The 19,987-nt window shown below is 43.8% G+C and overlaps 1 protein-coding gene across 1 annotated transcript in view; it reads right to left on the bottom strand.

Moving 5' to 3' along the window:
• LOC126092634 (gamma-aminobutyric acid type B receptor subunit 2) overlaps positions 1-19,987 on the bottom strand; it is a gene marked incomplete at its 5' end in the record, with an annotated part of 461,219 nt that overhangs the window by 240,987 nt on the left and 200,245 nt on the right. Inside the window, one exon of the mRNA XM_049908357.1 lies at positions 13,004-13,189. Coding sequence (XP_049764314.1) covers positions 13,004-13,189 — 186 coding nt within the window. The remainder of the gene's footprint in view (positions 1-13,003; positions 13,190-19,987) is intronic.

Here is a 19,987-nt window from a genome sequence, read left to right as displayed (position 1 = left end):
AAAATCCTCTGTTCTAAGGAATAAACCATGTTGTCCACAGCACACTTGCACATTGTGAACAGCACACGCTTACAGCAGAAAGACGACGTACAGAATGGCGCACCCACAGACTGCGTTGTCTTCTATATCTTTCACATCACTTGCAGCGCCATCTGTTGTTCAAAATTGTAACTACTGTAATTTCGAAAGTTTGTCCGCCTGAAAATGTACTGTTGTCCCAAGCATATTGCAACAAACGGTGTATTTCTATCGCTGCTCGTTTAGTTTTTATTGCCGTTTCAAATATACCGGTCATTTTTTAAACACCCTGTAGCTGCCATTCTTTACACCAATCACAAATCCTGTCCAAGTCATCTTGTATCCTCCTACAGTCGCTCAACGACGACGCCTTCCCGTACACCACACCATCATCAGCAAACAGCCGTACATTGCTATCCACCCTATCCAAAAGATCATTTATGTAGATAGAAAAAAACAACAGCGGACCTGCGACAGTTCCCTGGGGCACTCCAGATGGTACCCTCACCTCCGATGAACACTCACCATCGTGAACAACGTACTGGGTTCTATTACTTAACAAGTCTTCGAGTAATTCACATACTTGGGAACCAATCCCATATGCTCGTACGTTAGTTAGGAGTCTGCAGTGGGGCACCGAGTCAAACGCTTTCCGGAAGTCAAGGAATGTGGCATCCGTCTGATACCCTTCATCCATGGTTCGCAAGATATCATGTGAAAAGAGGGCGAGTTGTGTTTCGCAGGAGTGATGCTTTCTAAAGCCGTGCCGATGTATGGACAGCAACTTCTCTGTCTCAAGGAAATTCATTATATTCGAACTGTCACTGTCTACTAGTTGCTCCCTCTTACTGTTAACGTCTCATTCCTTCCTTCCTAATGCTGCTGTCTCTTAAAACTGTCACTACCTCTCTCTTCCTCGTTGTCGTTCTTTTACATTTTGTCTCTCACTGTCACTGGCACTCATGCACTTGCGCTTTCTCTTTATTCATCCCCCTGCCCTCCTCCCCCGCCCCCAAGCCTCTGGCTCTGTTTCCTTCACTATTTTCTTATCACTGTTCTCTCACTGTCAGCTACGTTCCACCGCCACTGTGTCCCTCTCTTTCTCCCACACTGTCACAGCGTCCTTCGTCCTTTCTATAAAGCAACCACTGTCTGCTACCTTCCAGTATTCATTGATTTTTCCGTCCATTTGCCAATGCCATTGTTTTCTTCTCTTTTCAGCATTAAAAACCGCGCATGTATTGGAATACCTACATTTTTGGGAAAGATTTTAAACGTGGTGGGGCAGACAGAATGAGGCGCTGGTACCCCCTTTTCATTCAGAGTCTTTTGAATAAACAGGAACATGTATTCATTTTTTGTGCTCCGATAGAAGCATTCTTCCGCTGGTTGCTTGTTTGTCCCTGCTGTAGCACGACATGTACCTCATTTCAAAAGAAAATTTATTGGTCAGTAAAATTTATATAGTTTAATTATGTGAAATTGAAATAACGCGAACGTAATTTTACACTTCATACCAGATTTTACGTGCAAAAATATCGGCGTGTGCTTCAGCACCATAACATGCGGTTCCCAGACGATAATGGAGACAGTGTTGAGCATATTTGTCCGTGCTGCGTCACCTGATGTACTACGTTCTCGTCTCACAGCGGATTTTACCTACGTATTTTACGTGTACAAGTATTATAACTTTGAATCCCTGTATCTTGGAAACGCATAAGGATGTCAAGAAAATTTTCAAGTTCATTCGAGATCTGGATCTTATAATATATCGCAAAAATATCAGCCAGTTGCTGTGCACAGCCGTCTTCGGATGCTTGGCTCAAATTTAGTCCCCTGTTCACAGTGAAGATATAGTAAAATATTTTTTGGGGGATTGTCCGAGGAACTACTCATGAATTAATAGCGGCTCTGCAAGTCCCATCAAGTCCATCATAGACAAAATCGAATGCAAATATAACCAATCGATATGCTCCTTTTACCTAAGCAGAAAGAAGTGTGTAATACTCGAATTTTGATCCTGTACTGTTGGACAGTGACACTTAGATGGACTTCTGTTGGGTACACAAATTGTCCCTATCCCAAGGGCTATCCAAAACACTGACCCTACCTTTTTACCATCAAGAGAATTCGTGGTATGAGCACCGGAATATCCCGTTCTTACGCGCGTAGTTTTGGAAGATATTAGCTAAGCATCCTGTCGCACGCATACGGATTATTATGGCAGGCCAAGTAATTTTTATTGAATGGTGCACTACCACTTCAGAGTGACACAGTGTAGGGCAGCAGCATACTCACGCCGTGTAGAATTCACATCAGTCTTTCCATTGTGTGCCAGCCAGTCCGCTGTAACTAGTGCTGACGTCATAAATGTTGCGCAATACTTTAAAAATCAAGTAAATAACCTGAAACGTTTCTAGTATGTCAGGAGTAATACTAATTCAATATGTGTTGAATATCAGTTCAATAACTTTAACCATTTTCGAAATTTCGACGTTTTTCTGTAAAAATCATTGGCGCAACAGAAAAGAGCTAGAAACTTAAAAATTTATATTTAGATTCATTTTGCATAATAATTTAGTAGAAACAGTATTCTGGATCTCACAAATTAAAAATTTAGTTGAAATTCATCATTTTCTGGTTTTTGTCTTAGAAATTAAGGAAGCAAGATAAATTAAGTAGGCGAATAAATAAAGCTAGGATGTTTAAATTTAAGTAGAAGCGAGATCCGCTATAATCATAAGGATGTGAGAAGTTTCAACTGAATAACTATAAGACTAGAGCGATAGCGTATCTCCAAAGGGTAAATTCAGAGCTCGTCTACTGCATGTAGTGTAATTAAATTAATTCTCTCGCCCAAAATATTTGACTTAGCCACATCAGACTTTTATTATGATTACTTACCTGTGTGCTGATTGCACATTTAAATTGAGAGCTTCATCGGCCATCAAGAAAGGAAGCAATGATTTATTCGATAACTTAAAGTGGTGCATTACTAGCCCAGCGGCTACTCGGGAGAGCGGATTTGATCAGGCGTTCCCTTAGCCGTCCACACCGCGGCTTTATATATAAGAAAGCTGCACGAGAAAGAAAGGCCCCAGTTCTGTCCAGACGCTGATTAACGCACCACCTGTGCCGGGAGTGAAGTCGCGTCGCGTCGGTATCATTGCAATAAACAGCCTCGGATGCCGTAATAAGTTACTCGGGATACGCATAACCATGAAATTGTTTTCGAGTGAAGTGTTAATTCTGGGATGACTTTAATGATCTACCTTCAGTTTGCGTATGTCGTGCCGCCGCGGGACAGACATTCTACCATTATTTAGCGTGGCGTTTGATGAACATTATCATCAAATTATGGCGAGCATTCACTTAAACATTTCATTTGAACAGTTATAGTTGCATCAGCGCATTAGACTCTGAACTGCTCTGGTAGTTGGATTGTGTGGATTCTTTTTGGTCTGTGACTTTTAGAATATAGTGAACATTTTAGAGAGAATGGTTTTTGATTATGAATCCCAGACAATCTCCTAATTCCTCAGAGCTATAAGCGGTAGCTATAAATGTATTTCTCAGATGAAGTGGGCACTAGGAATTCTAATTACAGGCTTCACGTTTTGTTAATCACTGCTCTGGTAGTTGGATTGTGTGGATTCTTTTTGGTCTGTGACTTTTAGAATATAGTGAACATTTTAGAGAGAATGGTTTTTGATTATGAATCCCAGACAATCTCCTAATTCCTCAGAGCTATAAGCGGTAGCTATAAATGTATTTCTCAGATGAAGTGGGCACTAGGAATTCTAATTACAGGCTTCACGTTTTGTTAATCACTTTATGGTTGCCAATGTTGTAGTTAGAGAGCCAGTGTTGAGAACGGCAAACAATAGCATAAATACAAAACATTTATTCAATTATTTCCACTCGCCGCCCCACATATGGTGCATCGGCCGGGAAGAAACTGAGTAAAAGTGAAAGTGATTTTTAAATATTAGCATTCGGGAGTGAAATGTGACACGCAACTGAGTAATAGAACAGTGATAGTGTTACGTGTGTATGTGGATGACGCAATTGGATTAACAACGCATCTGGATTGACGGAGCTGGCCCTGAGTCTAGCGGCGCTGCCGGCATCGGGAGAAGCCAGTTTCGCTTCACCGCAGTCGTCCGCCGGAGCAGCCAGAGCCGCGCCTGCAGTTGTGGGCCACGCAAACACACAGCAGCTGCCGAAGTGCCGTCTGCAGTTCAACGCGCCGCGTCGCATCAGTAATCCTGGTACGCCGCGCTGGCAACGCCATACGTCGTGCAGAAGGAACTAAGTTAAGTGACAAGCTGTTAAAATTTTTACTAACCTGCACTAAAAGACTGTCGGTGATGGAACCACCAGAAGAAACTGAGGTTAAACTTAAATCAGAACCTATGTCTGTTGAGGGAACTGTAAATCCAGACAATGGTTCAAGTATAAATATGCATGAAAATAGTAATGTTGAAGTCAATTATGAAGTATTGTCTCCTGGCAGTAGTGTGAAAAGGAGCAATGATTCAATAATAGAGACCCCTGTAGTAAAGCAGAAATCAGAAATTGTTAAGTTATTGGATGATAGTTTCTCTGATGAATTAAAAATGAAACAGTCATCAGAGATGGTAGAGTTTAAAAAGGAGAAGTTAGATATGACTGATCAATCAGACGTTTCATTTAGTTTTGATGATTCTGGTGTTGGAGCTAGTTTTTCGTCACCTGAGTGTGATAAAAAACCAGCTAGTGAGCAACCCAAAGATACTGGGGCTATTGATTTAAATGTTATATTACAAGCAATAGCAACCAGTAATGCTCAATTAAAGTCTGAAATAACTGAGGTCAAAAGCAGTAATGCAAAAATGTCAGCCAGTAATGCTAGAATGACAGCTGAGTTAAAATCTGATATATTTGAGGTAAATAACAGGATTGTGGCCAGCCAAACCAATTTTAATAAACGGTTTGAGGCAATGGACAATAAATTAGAATCCAATTAAGCTGAATCAGAAACTTCCTTCAAGACTGGCTGCAATAATTTGAAAGAGGATATGGACAGTTTAAATTATAAAATTGATGACAACCATGAGGATATTAAGAAAAAGGTTGCTCAACAATTTTCTGACATGTATAACAACAAAAGTTGCTGAGGTTCGCAAAGACTTCCAAATGGAAGATGCGAAGCTGGTACACAAGTTAACAGAAAAGATCGAGGCGGAATCTGAACTGTGCTCAGATAGGTTTAAAGATGTTAATATAAAAGTAAACATATGTCAAGCAGAAGTAGACGCAATCAAAACTGATACTACACATATTGTGCAAAGAGTAGATAATGTTGAAATGAGAGTAGAAAATATTAGTACTAACATTGAGAGTAAAGTAGCTTCAGTAACTTCTGGTAATGGTAGTATACAACAAGTTGCAGCTGCAAACGCCGATTTTATCGGGTGTCGGCAGTTCTTGCGGTTCGATCCAGATAAAAATATCCACCCGCTAGATATCTGGAAGATATTTTGAAGATGTGATTCCACCAACTTGGTCTGAACGAGAGAAAATCTCATTTATTAGAAGCCATTTAGCAGGTGACGCCGTGCGTTGGTGAGCTGATGTTATGTTGAAGTGTAAAACACTAGCGGAATTTAAAATAGCTTTCATTAATGAGTATTGGTCTAGTAATAAGCAAAATGAAGTGTTGAGAGAATTTTGGAGTGGAAAACGCTTCAATGTAGGCAAGGAATCTATTAAAGAGTTTGCCAGGTCATGGATCTCACGTTTGTCACAACTGGCCGAAGAACTAAAACCTGAAATGATAATACTAGGTCTTGAAGCCAAACTGCCATGGTATTGGCAAACTAGAATTATATCTGGATCGTTTCATTGAATATTTGGAACGTGTAGAGCGTGTTGCTGCCAATGAGGAGCAAGCACGTTATAACAGAAATGGTAATAACACTAGAAGTAATTTTAAGAACGAGCAGAATGGCAATGTAAACATCAGAACAGTAGGTGTTCGCCATCCTAAGAGAGGTAGGAATTGGAGAAATAATTATCAGAACCAACAATGGCATCCAAATGATAGTAATTTTGTTCCGAACAAAATTATGCAGGTAAACAACAGTGCGGAAAGCAATGCTGTGCCAGTTAACTATAATGGAAACAAAGGAAACAGTAGTAGGCCGAGGCAGGAAAACTAGTTCCCGTCTATGAGGACACTGGCGCTCACCAGGCGGTTAATTTTCCTAAGCCAGTAATTACAGCAATTGGTAAGACAGATCAGAATACTCAGACTGAACATGTGGATGAGGGGTCGGTAGCATCTAAGGATACAGTAGAAATATTAGATCACTCTTAGTATTTGATAGATACCGTGTTAGAGACGCTTTCTAAGTTGGAAGAGAAAGAGAAGGCGCAGCAGTATAACGGTAGGGAAGAGCTACAAAATACTGAATTGTCAGGTGAAGAAGCAGAAGAAATGCATGCTTATATTTACGATGAGGATGATGTGCTCTTATCTAAAGTGCCTGTGCAGGATGTTGATACTGTACTAACAGATTTAGGACAGGAGGTAAGTAAGAACGTAGAGGATAGCCTGTTGGGGGTCGATGAAACCAGTAGCTGTGACCAGTTGTCACTTGAGAAGGAACCCGACGATAATAGTGAAAGTGGTTTAACTGTAACTAGTGTTATGCCCGGTCTGGAGGCGCAGAATCGCTCAGACTACAGTAATTTGGGTCATGTTCAGCAAACTAAATGTAATGAAGTCGTGCGGTATTTCAATTTGAAATTAATAGACCGACTGGAAAAGGCAGCTGAAAATGTAATTCAGGAAACCCCTACACACTTTGACTTAAATGTAATGAAGGCAGACGTCGATCACTTTAGTTGGAGACAAATCCAAAAGGAACTATTGGATGAGTTTGAGGAACCACCTGTACAACCTAGAATAAGCCACCCTATAATAATAGTGAATAGGTTGGGTATCAATATACGTTGTCTCTTAGACAGTGGAAGTGAGGTGAGTGCGATATCTCAGTCCTTCTTTGATGCATTACCTGGTAAAGACAAGCTTACAGTAATGAGGGCATCAGGACTAAGAATAATTGGTGCTACTGGCAAGGTGTCAAAAACGATAAAGCAAGAAGCTTTGCTGCCCTTTAACATTAATGGTAATTTAATTGATCATCCATGCTTAATTGTAAATAATCTCAGTATTGAGGTTTTAATTGGCATAGATTTCTTGTCGAAATATCAGAGTGTTGTTGACTTTGAAAGAAGCCAGTTAAAAATGGTCTTGCCGATATCCGGAGTGATTACGGTACCTTTTATTGATAAACATGTAGTAACTAATGATGAAACTTGGGAGCTGCCTATACGAGTTCTGAAAAATAGGAGATATTGGGACGAAGGTGTTAATCTTAGTAAAAGTAAGCTAAACTCAGAAGAACAAGAAGAAGAAGCAATTATTTTGGACAAAATAGAAGCTAAATTGCAGGAAATCGATAAAATTTCAGCTAATCAGAAGGAAGAACTGAGACAGGTTTTAAAAAGGCATCATAAGGTATTTTCAAATCGACCTGGCGTGGTCAAAGGTTATGAATGAATTCTGTAGGGAGGAGGTTGTTCTGTAAGCTCTACACAGTGTGTCAGCTGTGCAGTCCCAGCTGTGTGAGATCTTCTTTCCTTTTCAGGTCTCACTCATTCTCCATCTTTTCTATCCACCTAAAATTTCGACGTCTTCTTTCCAACACATTAAATTTTCCGTTATGGTTATCAAGCAAATAATAAACTAATGAATTCTGTAGGGAGGAGGTTGTTGTGTAACCTCCACACAGCTGTGCAGTCCCAGCTGTGTGAGATCTTCTTTCCCAATTCAGATTTCACTCTCTCTTCATCTTTCCTATCCAACTAAGTTTCGACTCCTTCTTTGCAAATCAAAAATTTTCCGTCGTGGCTATCAAGCCATGAGTTCTGTAACCATTCTATCCACCGATTAGTGAAGAAAATACCTAATGTGACAAACCTAACAGTGACATAAACAATAGAGAAGTATGATGCAATTAAGATACAAAGGTATTTGAGTAACAAGTATGTATTGAACTCTGGTAATATTTTAAGTACAAAGTTGTTGTTTTATTGGAAATGGTCCCACAATAATATTTAAAAAAGATATACAAGTACGTTTATAAGCAGGATCTGAAGTGGCAGTGAAACCTATTGTATGCTGTAGAGCTAACTAATTAATAGTAAAAGAGATTGCTTAGTGTTATGAAAACTATGCAGGTAAGTTGTAAGAATGAACTCACCTTGTGTAGCAAGGAATGGCAGTGAAATAGAATTGAACAGTGTTTGTGGTTGAGACGTGAAGAATACGTCCTTGAAATATTTATAAGGTTGGAGCTGGCCGTTATTTGGTGTAGTGTGTGACAGGAAACACCTACACGTATTGAGGTTATGAGTTGGAGGCCTGAATGCGACCATAGGTACCCTTATGTTAGATGAGACAGAGCAGCTCATGGTGTCCTATAGGTTTAAGGAATTTAGCATTACGCTCGTCCATAATTACTTAATGCACTTTAGTGGTAGGTCGAGAGAGACTACCTGTGGTTTCAGCGTCCGATCGAGTTGAAATGGATTGCCACGTGAGCAAACTGATCAGCTGCAATACGCTATAGATATTAAATAAATGTGCTATCCTATGCGTTAAATGTTAATGAAGTACATACACTAGCAACATAACTGAGTAACATAATGGCAGACGTGAAACATTATTTATAGCTCAGCCTAAATACACTTCGATGGAGTAAGTACATAATTGCAGATGTGGAACTGACACAGCAGCAGAGGACCAATAAGTGGATTTAGTAGCCAACTAAACGTAGTGTGTTCTGAACACTCAGAACTGTACTATTACTACAAGTTACTCAAATGTACAAAGAAGCTGAGAAGACAACTACTAATCAAATAAACTCATACTATCTCTAAGAAGAAGGTAATCGAAGATGAGTCAGCTAAGTAAATAAAATACAAATGTATCAAGAATGTACCGAGCATTGGTTTACTGTTCCGGCCCAGAAATAATAAATTGAGATTAAATAGAATTTATGATTGTATGCCTTGAGCATACATTTTCTCTAGTACGTGACTAACGGCATTTTGAGCCATTTGTTTACCGATTTTATAACAGTTAAGTTTTGTTAATCACTTTCTGGTTGCCAATATTGTAGTTAGAGAGCCAGTGTTGAGAACGACAAACAACAGCATAAATACAAAACATTTATTCTACTATTCCACCCGCCGCCCCACAACAGATACGTGACATGCTTTTTCAGTGTGTTACCAACTTCTTATAGGCAACGCCGGAATGTTCTACTGCCCGTTCAATTCCTCGTCGATAGAAAACCACTTGTTCGTCACAGAGCCATTTGAGAACAGCTGCGTGAACGTTTCACATGTGGCTGAACACTTCCTGTTTCCTTAAATAACGTAACTATCCGGCAACGGTCCGGACACTTGGATGATGTCGTCCAGGATACCGAGCAGTATACATAGCACACGCCCGTTGGGCATTTTGATCACAATAGCCATACGTCAACACTATATCGACCTTTTCCGCAATTGGTAAACCGTCCATTTTATCAGAATGAGATTTTCACTCTGCAGCGGAGTGTGCGCTGATATGAAACTTCCTGGCAGATTAAAACTGTGTGCCCGACCGAGACTCGAACTCGGGACCTTTGCCTTTCGCGGGCAAGTGCTCTACCATCTGAGCTACCGAAGCACGTCTAACGCCCGGTCCTCACAGCTGTACTTCTGCCAGTATCTCGTCTCCTACCTTCCAAACTTTACAGAAGCTCTCCTGCGAACCTTGCAGAACTAGGACGAGATAAGATACTGCCAGACGTAAAGCTGTGAGGACGGGGCGTGAGTCGTGCTTCGGTAGCTCAGATAGTAGAGCACTTCCCGCGAAAGGCAAAGTTCCCCACTTCGAGTCTCGGTCGGGCACACAGTTTTAATCTGCCAGGAAGGTCCATTTTATCACCGGTAATGTATCACGAAGCAAATACCGTCCGCACTGGCGGAATGTTACTTGATACCACGTACATATACGTTTGTGACTATTACAGCGCCACCTATGACAGCGAAAAAAGTGGTCCAACTAAAACATTCATATTTATTTACGTACTACACGAATATGTAATAAAAATGGGGGTTCCTATTTAAAAAAGCGCAGTTTATATCCGTTTGATCTATGGCAGCGCCATCTAGCGGGCCAACCATAGCGCCATCTGGTGTCCCCCCTTCGAGCTAGACGAGTTTAGTTCTTTGCAGTCTTTTCGTTTGACGCTTATTCCGAGAGATATTTGGCTCGGTCACGATCAATGGACCACCCTGTGTAAGCAGACGGCCCCAACAAATGGAAATATGTACCAAGGCCTGGTTTTGAACCTGAGTCTCCTTCTTACTAGGCAGATGTGCCAGCTACTATTACACCCTGGCACAGTAGCTTTGCACAGCTGCAAGGACTCTCTCCTCAGTCGAAATTCTAACTCACGCCTCAGCTCACTTGGTATTCCCCTAATCTTGAACAGCATTACAGAGGCCCTCTAACTGTGTTGGGCTAGCGCTTCAACATCGAACGGAAATGGGGGAGGGGATCCTGCTTTAAACCAAGGCATAGCTGTTTTAATTAAATGAAACCGTATGGTTCCAGAGATATTTTCAAGTCTCTGACATGTGTGGGGTATATCTGCAGACTGAATTAACGAATGAAGATTTGTACTAAGGCTGGGATTAGAATCTGTGCCTCCTGCTCACTAGACATATGTGCCAACTGTGACACCACCCTACCACAGTGGCTAGGATATCCTTTGCAGTGCTGTTAGGTCTAGAGGGGATACAAAGTTGGTTGAGGCGTGAACGGGAGTTTTCATGGCGGAGTGACGTGCGCTAGGGTAGTCCGTGCAACTGTGCATTGTCTCTCTGCAGGGTGGCTAGTGATTAATGTAACTGCCCAGTGAGAAGGAGACCCGGGTTCGAAACACAGCACTGGAACAAAATTTCATTAGTCGATAAATTTGAATGTATACATAACAGATGCCTGAGACTTGGAAAGGTCTCTGGAATGATATACACTACTGGCCGTTAATATTGCTACATCAAGAAGAAATGCAGATGATAAACGGGTTTTCATTGGACAAATATATTATACTAGTACTGACATGTGATTACATTTTCACGCAATTTGGGTGCATAGGTCCTGATAAATCAGTACCAAGAACAACCACCTCTGGCCATAATAACGGCCTTGATACGCCTGGGCATTGAGTCAAACAGAGCTTGGATGGCGTCTACAGGTTCAGCTGCCCATGCAGCTTCAACACGATACCACAGTTCATCAAGAGTAGTAACTGGCGTATTGTGCCGAGCAAGTTGCTCGGCCACCACTGACCAGACGTTTTCAATTGGTGAGAGACCTGAATAATGTACTGCCAGCCGGGGTGGTCGAGCGGTTCTAGGCGCTGCAGTCTGGAACCGAGCGACCGCTACAGTCGCAGATTCGAATCCTGCCCCGGGCATGGATGTGTGTGATGTCCTTAGATTATTTAGGTTGATGTAGTTCTAAGTTCTAGGGGACTGATGGCATTAGAAGTTAAGTCCCATAGTGCTTGTAGCCATTTGAACCTTTTTGAGAATGTGCTGCCAGGGCAGCAGTCGAACATTTTCTGTATCCAGAAAGGCCCGTACAGGACCTGCAACATGCGGTCGTGAATTATCGTGCTGAAATGTAGGGTTTCGCAGGGATCGAATGAAGGGTAGAACCACGGGTCGTAACATATCTCAAATGTAACGTCCACTATTCAAAGTGCCGTCAATGCGAACAAGAGGTGACCGAGACGTGTCATGGCAAACCATAGCATCACGCCGGTTGATAGGCCAGTATGGCGATGACGAATACACGCTTCCAATGTGCGTTCACCGCGATGTCGCCAAACACGGATGCGACCATCATGATGCTGTAAACAGAACCTAGATTCATCCGAAAAAGTGACGTTTTGCCATCCGCGCACCCACGTTTGTCGTTGAGTACACCATCGCAGGCGCTCCTGTCTGTGATGCAGCGTCAAGGGTAGCCGCAGCCATGGTCTCCGAGTTGATAGTCCATGCTGCTGCAAACGTCGTCGAACTGTTCGTGCAGTTGGTTGTTGTCTTGCAAACGTCCCCATATGTCGACTCAGGGATCGAGACGTGGCTGCACGATCCGCTACAGCCATGCGGATAAGATGCCTGTCATCTCGACTGAGAGTGATACGAGGCCGTCGGGATCCAGCACGGCGTTCCGTATTACCCTCCTGAACCCACCGATTCCATATTCTGCTAACAGTCATTGGATCTCGATCAACGCGAGCAGCAATGCCGTGATACGATAAACCGCAATCGCGATGGGCTACAATCCAACATTTACCTAAGCCGGAAACGTGATGGTACGCGTTTATCCTCCTCACACGAGGCATCACAACAACGTTTCACCAGGCAACGCCGGGCAACTGCTGTTTGTGTATGAGAAATCGGTTGGCAACTTTCCTCATGTCAGCATGTTGTAGGTGTCGCCACCGGCGCCAATCTTGTGTGAATGCTCTAATGCTCTGCATATCACAGCAGGTTAAATTTCGCGTCTGTAGCACGTCATCTTCGTGGTGTAGCAATTTTAATGGTCAGTAGTGTAACTTCCCAGTGAGCAGGAGGCCCGGGTTCGAAACGCAGCATTGGTACAGTATTTCATCCGTCGCTACATTTGCATGTACACGTCATGTGTGTTTGAGACTTGGAAAGGTCTCTCGAATGATATAGTTTCAACCGGTCTTCTGCTGAAGGTTGAAAGTTTCACTTTTGACTGCAAAGAAAACTGGCAGATCGGTCATTATCCGCCCCAACACCAGGAAGACAGGACAGGTGGGTGAGCGCGGCAGCCGCTCACCATGCCCGAGATGGCGGGCGCGCTGCCGACGAGGCGGTTGTGCGAGGAGACGAGCAGCAGGCCCTCGACGGCGGCGGCGAGCTGCGTGGGCGGGCAGGGCGCCGAGGCGTTGCGCCACCAGCGGCTGTCGGGCCCGCCCTGCAGGATCCACGCGTAGTCGCCGCCGAACATGCCCAGCTGGTAGGCCTGCAACACCGCACCGCTCGCGTCGAGCCTGTCAGCTGCTTAAAAGCTGATACACCACTTAATGTCGAAGAAACTGAGGGAATTAATAAAAACTCTATACAAATTGTACTAGTACTGTAACAACAGCCGTTATTTTGACATTGTTTTATTAGGCAACCAATTTCTATGTTCCAGTCGCATCGCCTTAGACTCTAAGTAGGCTGTTTAGGTTTTTATGTTGGTAACGTCACGTAGCGCTCTGTATGAAAATCACTGGCTGTGCTGTGTGCAGTCTGTGGCTGGTTGGCACTGTTGGAATATTCGCCATTGTAGTGCTGGGCAGTCGGATGTGAACAGCGCGTAGCGTTGGGCAGTTGGAGGTGAGCCGCCAGCAGTGGTGGATGTGGGTAGTGAGATGGCGGAGTTTTGAGAGCGGATAATCTGGACGTGTGTCCATCAGAGAGAGTAAATTTGTAAGACTGGATGTAATGAACTGATATATATATATATATATATATATATATACTCCTGGAAATTGAAATAAGAACACCGTGAATTCATTGTCCCAGGAAGGGGAAACTTTATTGACACATTCCTGGGGTCAGATACATCACATGATCACACTGACAGAACCACAGGCACATAGACACAGGCAACAGAGCTTGCACAATGTCGGCACTAATACAGTGTATATCCACCTTTCGCAGCAATGCAGGCTGCTATTCTCCCATGGAGACGATCGTAGAGATGCTGGATGTAGTCCTGTGGAACGGCTTGCCATGCCATTTCCTCCTGGCGCCTCAGTTGGACCAGCGTTCGTGCTGGACGTGCAGACCGCGTGAGACGACGCTTCATCCAGTCCCAAACATGCTCAATGGGGGACAGATCCGGAGATCTTGCTGGCCAGGGTAGTTGACTTACACCTTCTAGAGCACGTTGGCTGCCACAAGACACATGCGGACGTGCATTGTCCTGTTGGAACAGCAAGTTCCCTTGCCGGTCTAGGAATGGTAGAACGATGGGTTCGATGACGGTTTGGATGTACCGTGCACTATTCAGTGTCCCCTCGACGATCACCAGTGGTGTACGGCCAGTGTAGGAGATTGCTCCCCACACCATGATGCCGGGTGTTGGCCCTGTGTGCCTTGGTCGTATGCAGTCCTGATTGTGGCGCTCACCTGCACGGCACCAAACACGCATACGACCATCATTGGCACCAAGGCAGAAGCGACTCTCATCGCTGAAGACGACACGTCTCCATTCGTCCCTCCATTTACGCCTGTCGCGACACCACTGGAGGCGGGCTGCACGATGTTGGGGCGTGAGCGGAAGACGGCCTAACGGTGTGCGGGACCGTAGCCCAGCGTCATGGAGACGGTTGCGAATGGTCCTCGCCGATACCCCAGGAGCAACAGTGTCCCTAATTTGCTGGGAAGTGGCGGTGCGGTCCCCTACGGCACTGCGTAGGATCCTACGGTCTTGGCGTGCATCCGTGCGTCGCTGCGGTCCGGTCCCAGGTCGACGGGCACGTGCACCTTCCGCCGACCACTGGCGACAACATCGATGTACAGAGGAGACCTCACGCCCCACGTGTTGAGCAATTCGGCGGTACGTCCACCCGGCCTCCCGCATGCCCACTATACGCCCTCGCACAAAGTCCGTCCACTGCACATACGGCTCATGTCCACGCTGTCACGGCATGCTACCAGTGTTAAAGATTGCGATGGAGCTCCGTATGCCACGGCAAACTGGCTGACACTGACGGCGTCGGTGCACAAATGCTGCGCAGCTAGCGCCATTCGACGGCCAACACCGCGGTTCCTGGTGTGTCCGCTGTGCCGTGCGTGTGATCATTGCTTGTACAGCCCTCTCGCAGTGTCCGGAGCAAGTATGGTGGGTCTGACACACCGGTGTCAATGTGTTCTTCTTTCCATTTCCAGGAGTATATATATATATATATATATATATATATATATATATATATATATATATAATGACGCTATTAAGGTAAATACAGCCGGCCGCGGTGGTCTAGCGGTTCTGGCGCTGCAGTCCGGAACCGCGGGACTGCTACGGTCGCAGGTTCGAATCCTGCCTCGGGCATGGGTGTGTGTGATGTCCTTAGGTTAGTTAGGTTTAAGTAGTTCTAGGTTCTAGGGGACTTATGACCTAAGATGTTGAGTCCCATAGTGCTCAGAGCCATTTGAACTATTTTTGAAGGTAAATACATTGTTTGTTCTCTATAAAAATCTTTCATTTGCTAACTATGCCTATCAGTAGTTAGTGCCTTCAGTAGTTAGAATCTTTTATTTAGCTGGCAGTATTGGCGCTCGCTGTATTGCAGTAGTTCGAGTAACGAAGATTTTTGTGAGGTAAGTGAGTCACGAAAGGTATAAGTTATTGTCAGTCAGGGCCATTCTTTTGTAGGGATTATTGAAAGTCAGATTGAGGTGCGCTAAAAATATTGTGTGTCAGTTCAGTGTTGATCAGAATAAGTAAAGAGAGTAATGTCTGAGTACGTTCAGATTTGCTCAGCTGTTTGAAAAGCAAATAATGTAAGACGTTTACCAGCACAGCAATTCATTAATTTTTCTAAGTGGACGTTTCAAGACCTGTCACGTGAATGACACGAAGTATCAATCGTACACGTGTAAGACAAGGGACCAATATTCGAAGCTATTTGCAACACAAAACACGACGTTAGCCATTTACGTGGGTGAAACCGCCGTTCTTGCGGATGACTGGAAACCGTCGAACAATCATTTTCTGAGCATTGCTGGTGAATTAAATAAAAATTTAGCTTCTACAGGAAAACATATAACTTTCTTGGCAAATGCCTTTCCGAGACTGATGTCTGAAATACTCGTCTGTGATACAGACAAGAGGGTGATTGAGTCAATAATTAAATCACTGAAGACTAACGACTCTCGTGGCTATGATGGAGTGTCTAGCAGAATATTAAAGTACTGTGTTGCACATGTTAGCCCTGTATTTAGCCATATTTGTAAAGTTTCCTTTAGGGATGGTCAGTTTCCTGAGCGATTAAAGTACTCAGTAGTAAAGCCGCTTTATAAAAAGGGATAAAGTGATATTGTTGATAATTTTAGATCTATTTCTATGCCATCAGTGTTTGCAAAAATTATTCAAAAGACTATGTAAGTAAGGATAATTGATCATTTTATATCATACGATTTGCTATCAAATGTACAGTTCGGCTTTAGAAGTCGTTTAACAACTGAAAATGCTATATTCTCTTTTCTCTGTGAGGTACTGGATGGGTTAGACAAAAGGTTCCGAACACTTCGCATATTTTTTGATTTAACTAAGGCATTTGATTGTGTTGATCACAAAATATTGCTCCAGAAGTTGGGCCATTACGGAATACGGGGAGTAGCTCACAGTTGGTTCACCTCTTACTTTAGCAACAGGCAGCAAAACGTCATTATTCACAGTGTTGATAACGGCTGTGATGTGGGGTCTGAGTGGGGTGCTGTCAAGTGGGGGGTGCCCCAGGGATCAGTCTTGGAACCACTCCTGTTCCTTAATTATATAAATGATATGCACTCTAGTATTACTGGTAACTCTAAAATATTTCTGTTTGCTGATGACACTAGCTTGGTAGTAAAGGATGTTGTGTGCAACATTGGCTCAGTTTCATATAGTGCAATACATGACCTCAGTTCATGGCTTGTAGAAAACAAACTAACGCTACATCACAGTAAGATTCAGTTTTTACAGTTTCTAACACACAATTCACCAAAACCTGACGTTTTGAAAAAATGGTTCAAATGGCTCTGAGCACTGTGGGACTTAACTTCTGAGGTCATCAGTCCCCTAGAACTTAGAACTACTTAAACCTAACTACTTAAACCTAACTACTTAAACCTAACTAACCACACACATCCATGCCCGAGGCAGGATTCGAACCTGCGACCGTAGCAGTCGCGCGGTTCCAGACTGTAGCGCCCAGAACCGCTCGGCCACACCGGCCGGCCCTGACGTTTTAATTTCACAGAATGGGCATATGATTAGTGAAACTGAACAGTTCAAATTTCTAGGTGTTCTGATAGATAGTAAGCTGTCGTGTAAAGCCCACGTTCAGGATCTTGTTCAAAGACTTAATACTGCCATTTTTACTATTCGAACGGTATCAGAAGTGAGTGATCATTCGACACGAAAATTAGTCTGCTTTGCTTATTTTCATTCGCTATTGCCGTATGGTATTATATTTTGGGGTAACTCTTCTCATTCTAAAGGGATATTTCTTACTCAGAAACGGGCGGTTCGGTCAATAAGTGGTGTTAGTTCATGAACCTCTTGTCGACCTCTGTTCACGAGTCTGGGTATTTTGACATTGGCCTCTCAATACATATATTGCTTATTGTCGTTTCTTGTTACCAATATTAGTTTATTCCTAAGAATAAGCAGCTTTCACTCGGTTAATACTCGGCGGAAATCAAACCTGCATTTAGATCGGTCTTCCTTAACTCCTGTGCAAAAAAGTGTGCAATATACTGCTGCATCCATTTTCAATAAGCTGCCACTCGAATTCAAAAATCTTTGCAGTAATTCACTCGCTTTCAAATCGAAACTGATGAGTTTCCTCATGGGTCACCTCTTCTATTCTGTCGAGGAGTTCCTTGAAAAATTAAGCTGATTTTTATTGTACTGCTGATAGCGTTTACTTGAACTTATGGACTGACTTTTTTAAGGTTCATGAACATTTATTTTTATCTGTTATTACGTTTATGTTGTAACTTCATGTACTGACACGTTCCATGACCTTGGGGATTTGCCCGTCAATTTGGTCCTACGGAATTCGACGAGTAAATAAAAAATAAATTCACGAATACAAACAGCACTCAGAACTGCCGAGCCTTGGTTGGGACGATGGCGAATTACAGTAAACGTCGACAAGTACGAAGCAGTTCCGTTAACACGCAGACCGAAGCTACTGCGCAAACATCAATACTGTCGACAGGTAACAATTCATGCACGCCCAATACGTTTCCGAGAGGAAGTCAGGTTGGACCGGAAAGTTACATGAGGGGACCACAATGAATATGTTGCCAACAGAGCGCACGCGATGATCAAACAGCTCTACCCAATGCTCAACAGGGAAAGCACACTGAATAGGAGGGGGTCGAGTTCCATATACGTGACACTGATTAGACCTCTGATGGCGTATGCAGCTCCCGTATGGGGATACGCAGCTCCTACACGCCTGCAGATCATACAGAACAAAGTGTTACGCATCATTAGCAACGCTCTGCGTTACGCACGCACTGTGGATCTTCACAATGAATATCGCCTTGAAACCGTCAAGGAAGTATTCAAAAAACACGTAACACGACTATACAGGAACTCGAGAAACTCGAACAATCCTTTCATCCTTACGCTGGGAAACTATTATCACAACCAAAGGTAGAAATAAATGAAAATTAATCGAAACCCTCAGCTGCCAACAGGTGTTGTTGATATACCTCAATGGGGACAGCTGACAATGTGTGCCCCGACCGGGGTTCGAACATAGGATCTCTTGCTTACATGGCAGACGCTCTATCTTTCTGGGCCACCAAGGGCACAGAGGACAGCGCGACTGCAGGGACTTATCCCTTGCACGCTTCCCGTGAGACCTACATTCCCAACTGTCCACAATCTACATTCGTAATATTCCTAAAGGATATTTGCCCATTTGTGCCCGAACTCTTACGGGAATTGTCACCTTAGTTGGCGCGAGTAATGAGTGAATGGGCAAATATCCATTAGGAATGTTACGAATGTAGGTTGTGGACAGTTGGGGATGTGGGTCTCACGGGAAGCGTGCAAGGGATAAGTCCCTGCAGTCGCGCTGTCCTCTGTGCCCTCAGTGGCTCAGATGGATAGAGCGTCTGCCATGTAAGCAGGAGATCCTGGGTTCGAGTCCTGGTCGGGGCACACATTTTCATCTGTCCCCATTGAGGTATATCAACAACACCTGTTGGCAGCTGAGGGTTTCGATTAATTATCATTTCTCTCTAGAGAAGTTGCACAGTCATCAATAGTATCTGTTCTTTCAGAACAGTTACTATCTTCATACAACCATAGGTGAAAGCATGAACGGCCAAAGACTCTACTAGCTAGGGCATAACCACCTATGGCAAGCTAACATACACCCACAAGCGACGATGTCGACAAGCCCCTGCATAACTGCAACGTTGACTGGATATGCCAGCCGCTATTAAAGCCAACCAAGAGGCTACAACAGGGAAACCGACGAGCTCGCACACTGACGCAAAAACGAAACGGCCAAAATTACGTTACACTGTGAATCTGGTATACGACCTACGGGAGACAAAGCAATGATGAATCTAACTGTTATAGGTATGCTTACGCTGACCGAGAAGCCAAAACCGGCATCCAGGAGCAGTCGCCGATTAACACCATTGCACAGCGTCAAAGGTATCGACCTGCATGATACCCACTACTAACAAAGCTTACCCTTGCACGACCTGTCGCAGGCAGCAAGAAAACCGCTACAGCTCTTACAACCCAACCCAACTATTGCGCTTTCCGGAGCGGCCGAGCGTTTCTAGGCGCTACAGTCTGGAACCGCATGACCGCTACGGTTGCAGGTTCGAATCCCGCCTGGGGCATGGATGTTTGTGATGTCCTTAGGTTAGTTCGGTTTAAGTAGTTGTAAGTTCTAGGGGACTGATCACCACAGCAGTTAAGTCCCATAGTGCTTGGAGCCATTTTGAACCAACTATTGCTGCGGATTTTTTTCTCTTGGCTCTTGCCTTGGCACTTTTTTCTCCTATGCCCTTCAAACCGCTACCC

Source organism: Schistocerca cancellata, chromosome 7, assembly GCF_023864275.1.
Source record: "Schistocerca cancellata isolate TAMUIC-IGC-003103 chromosome 7, iqSchCanc2.1, whole genome shotgun sequence".
NCBI classification, from domain to species: Eukaryota; Metazoa; Arthropoda; class Insecta; order Orthoptera; family Acrididae; genus Schistocerca; species Schistocerca cancellata.
This window is presented reverse-complemented; position numbering and strand designations above follow the sequence as displayed.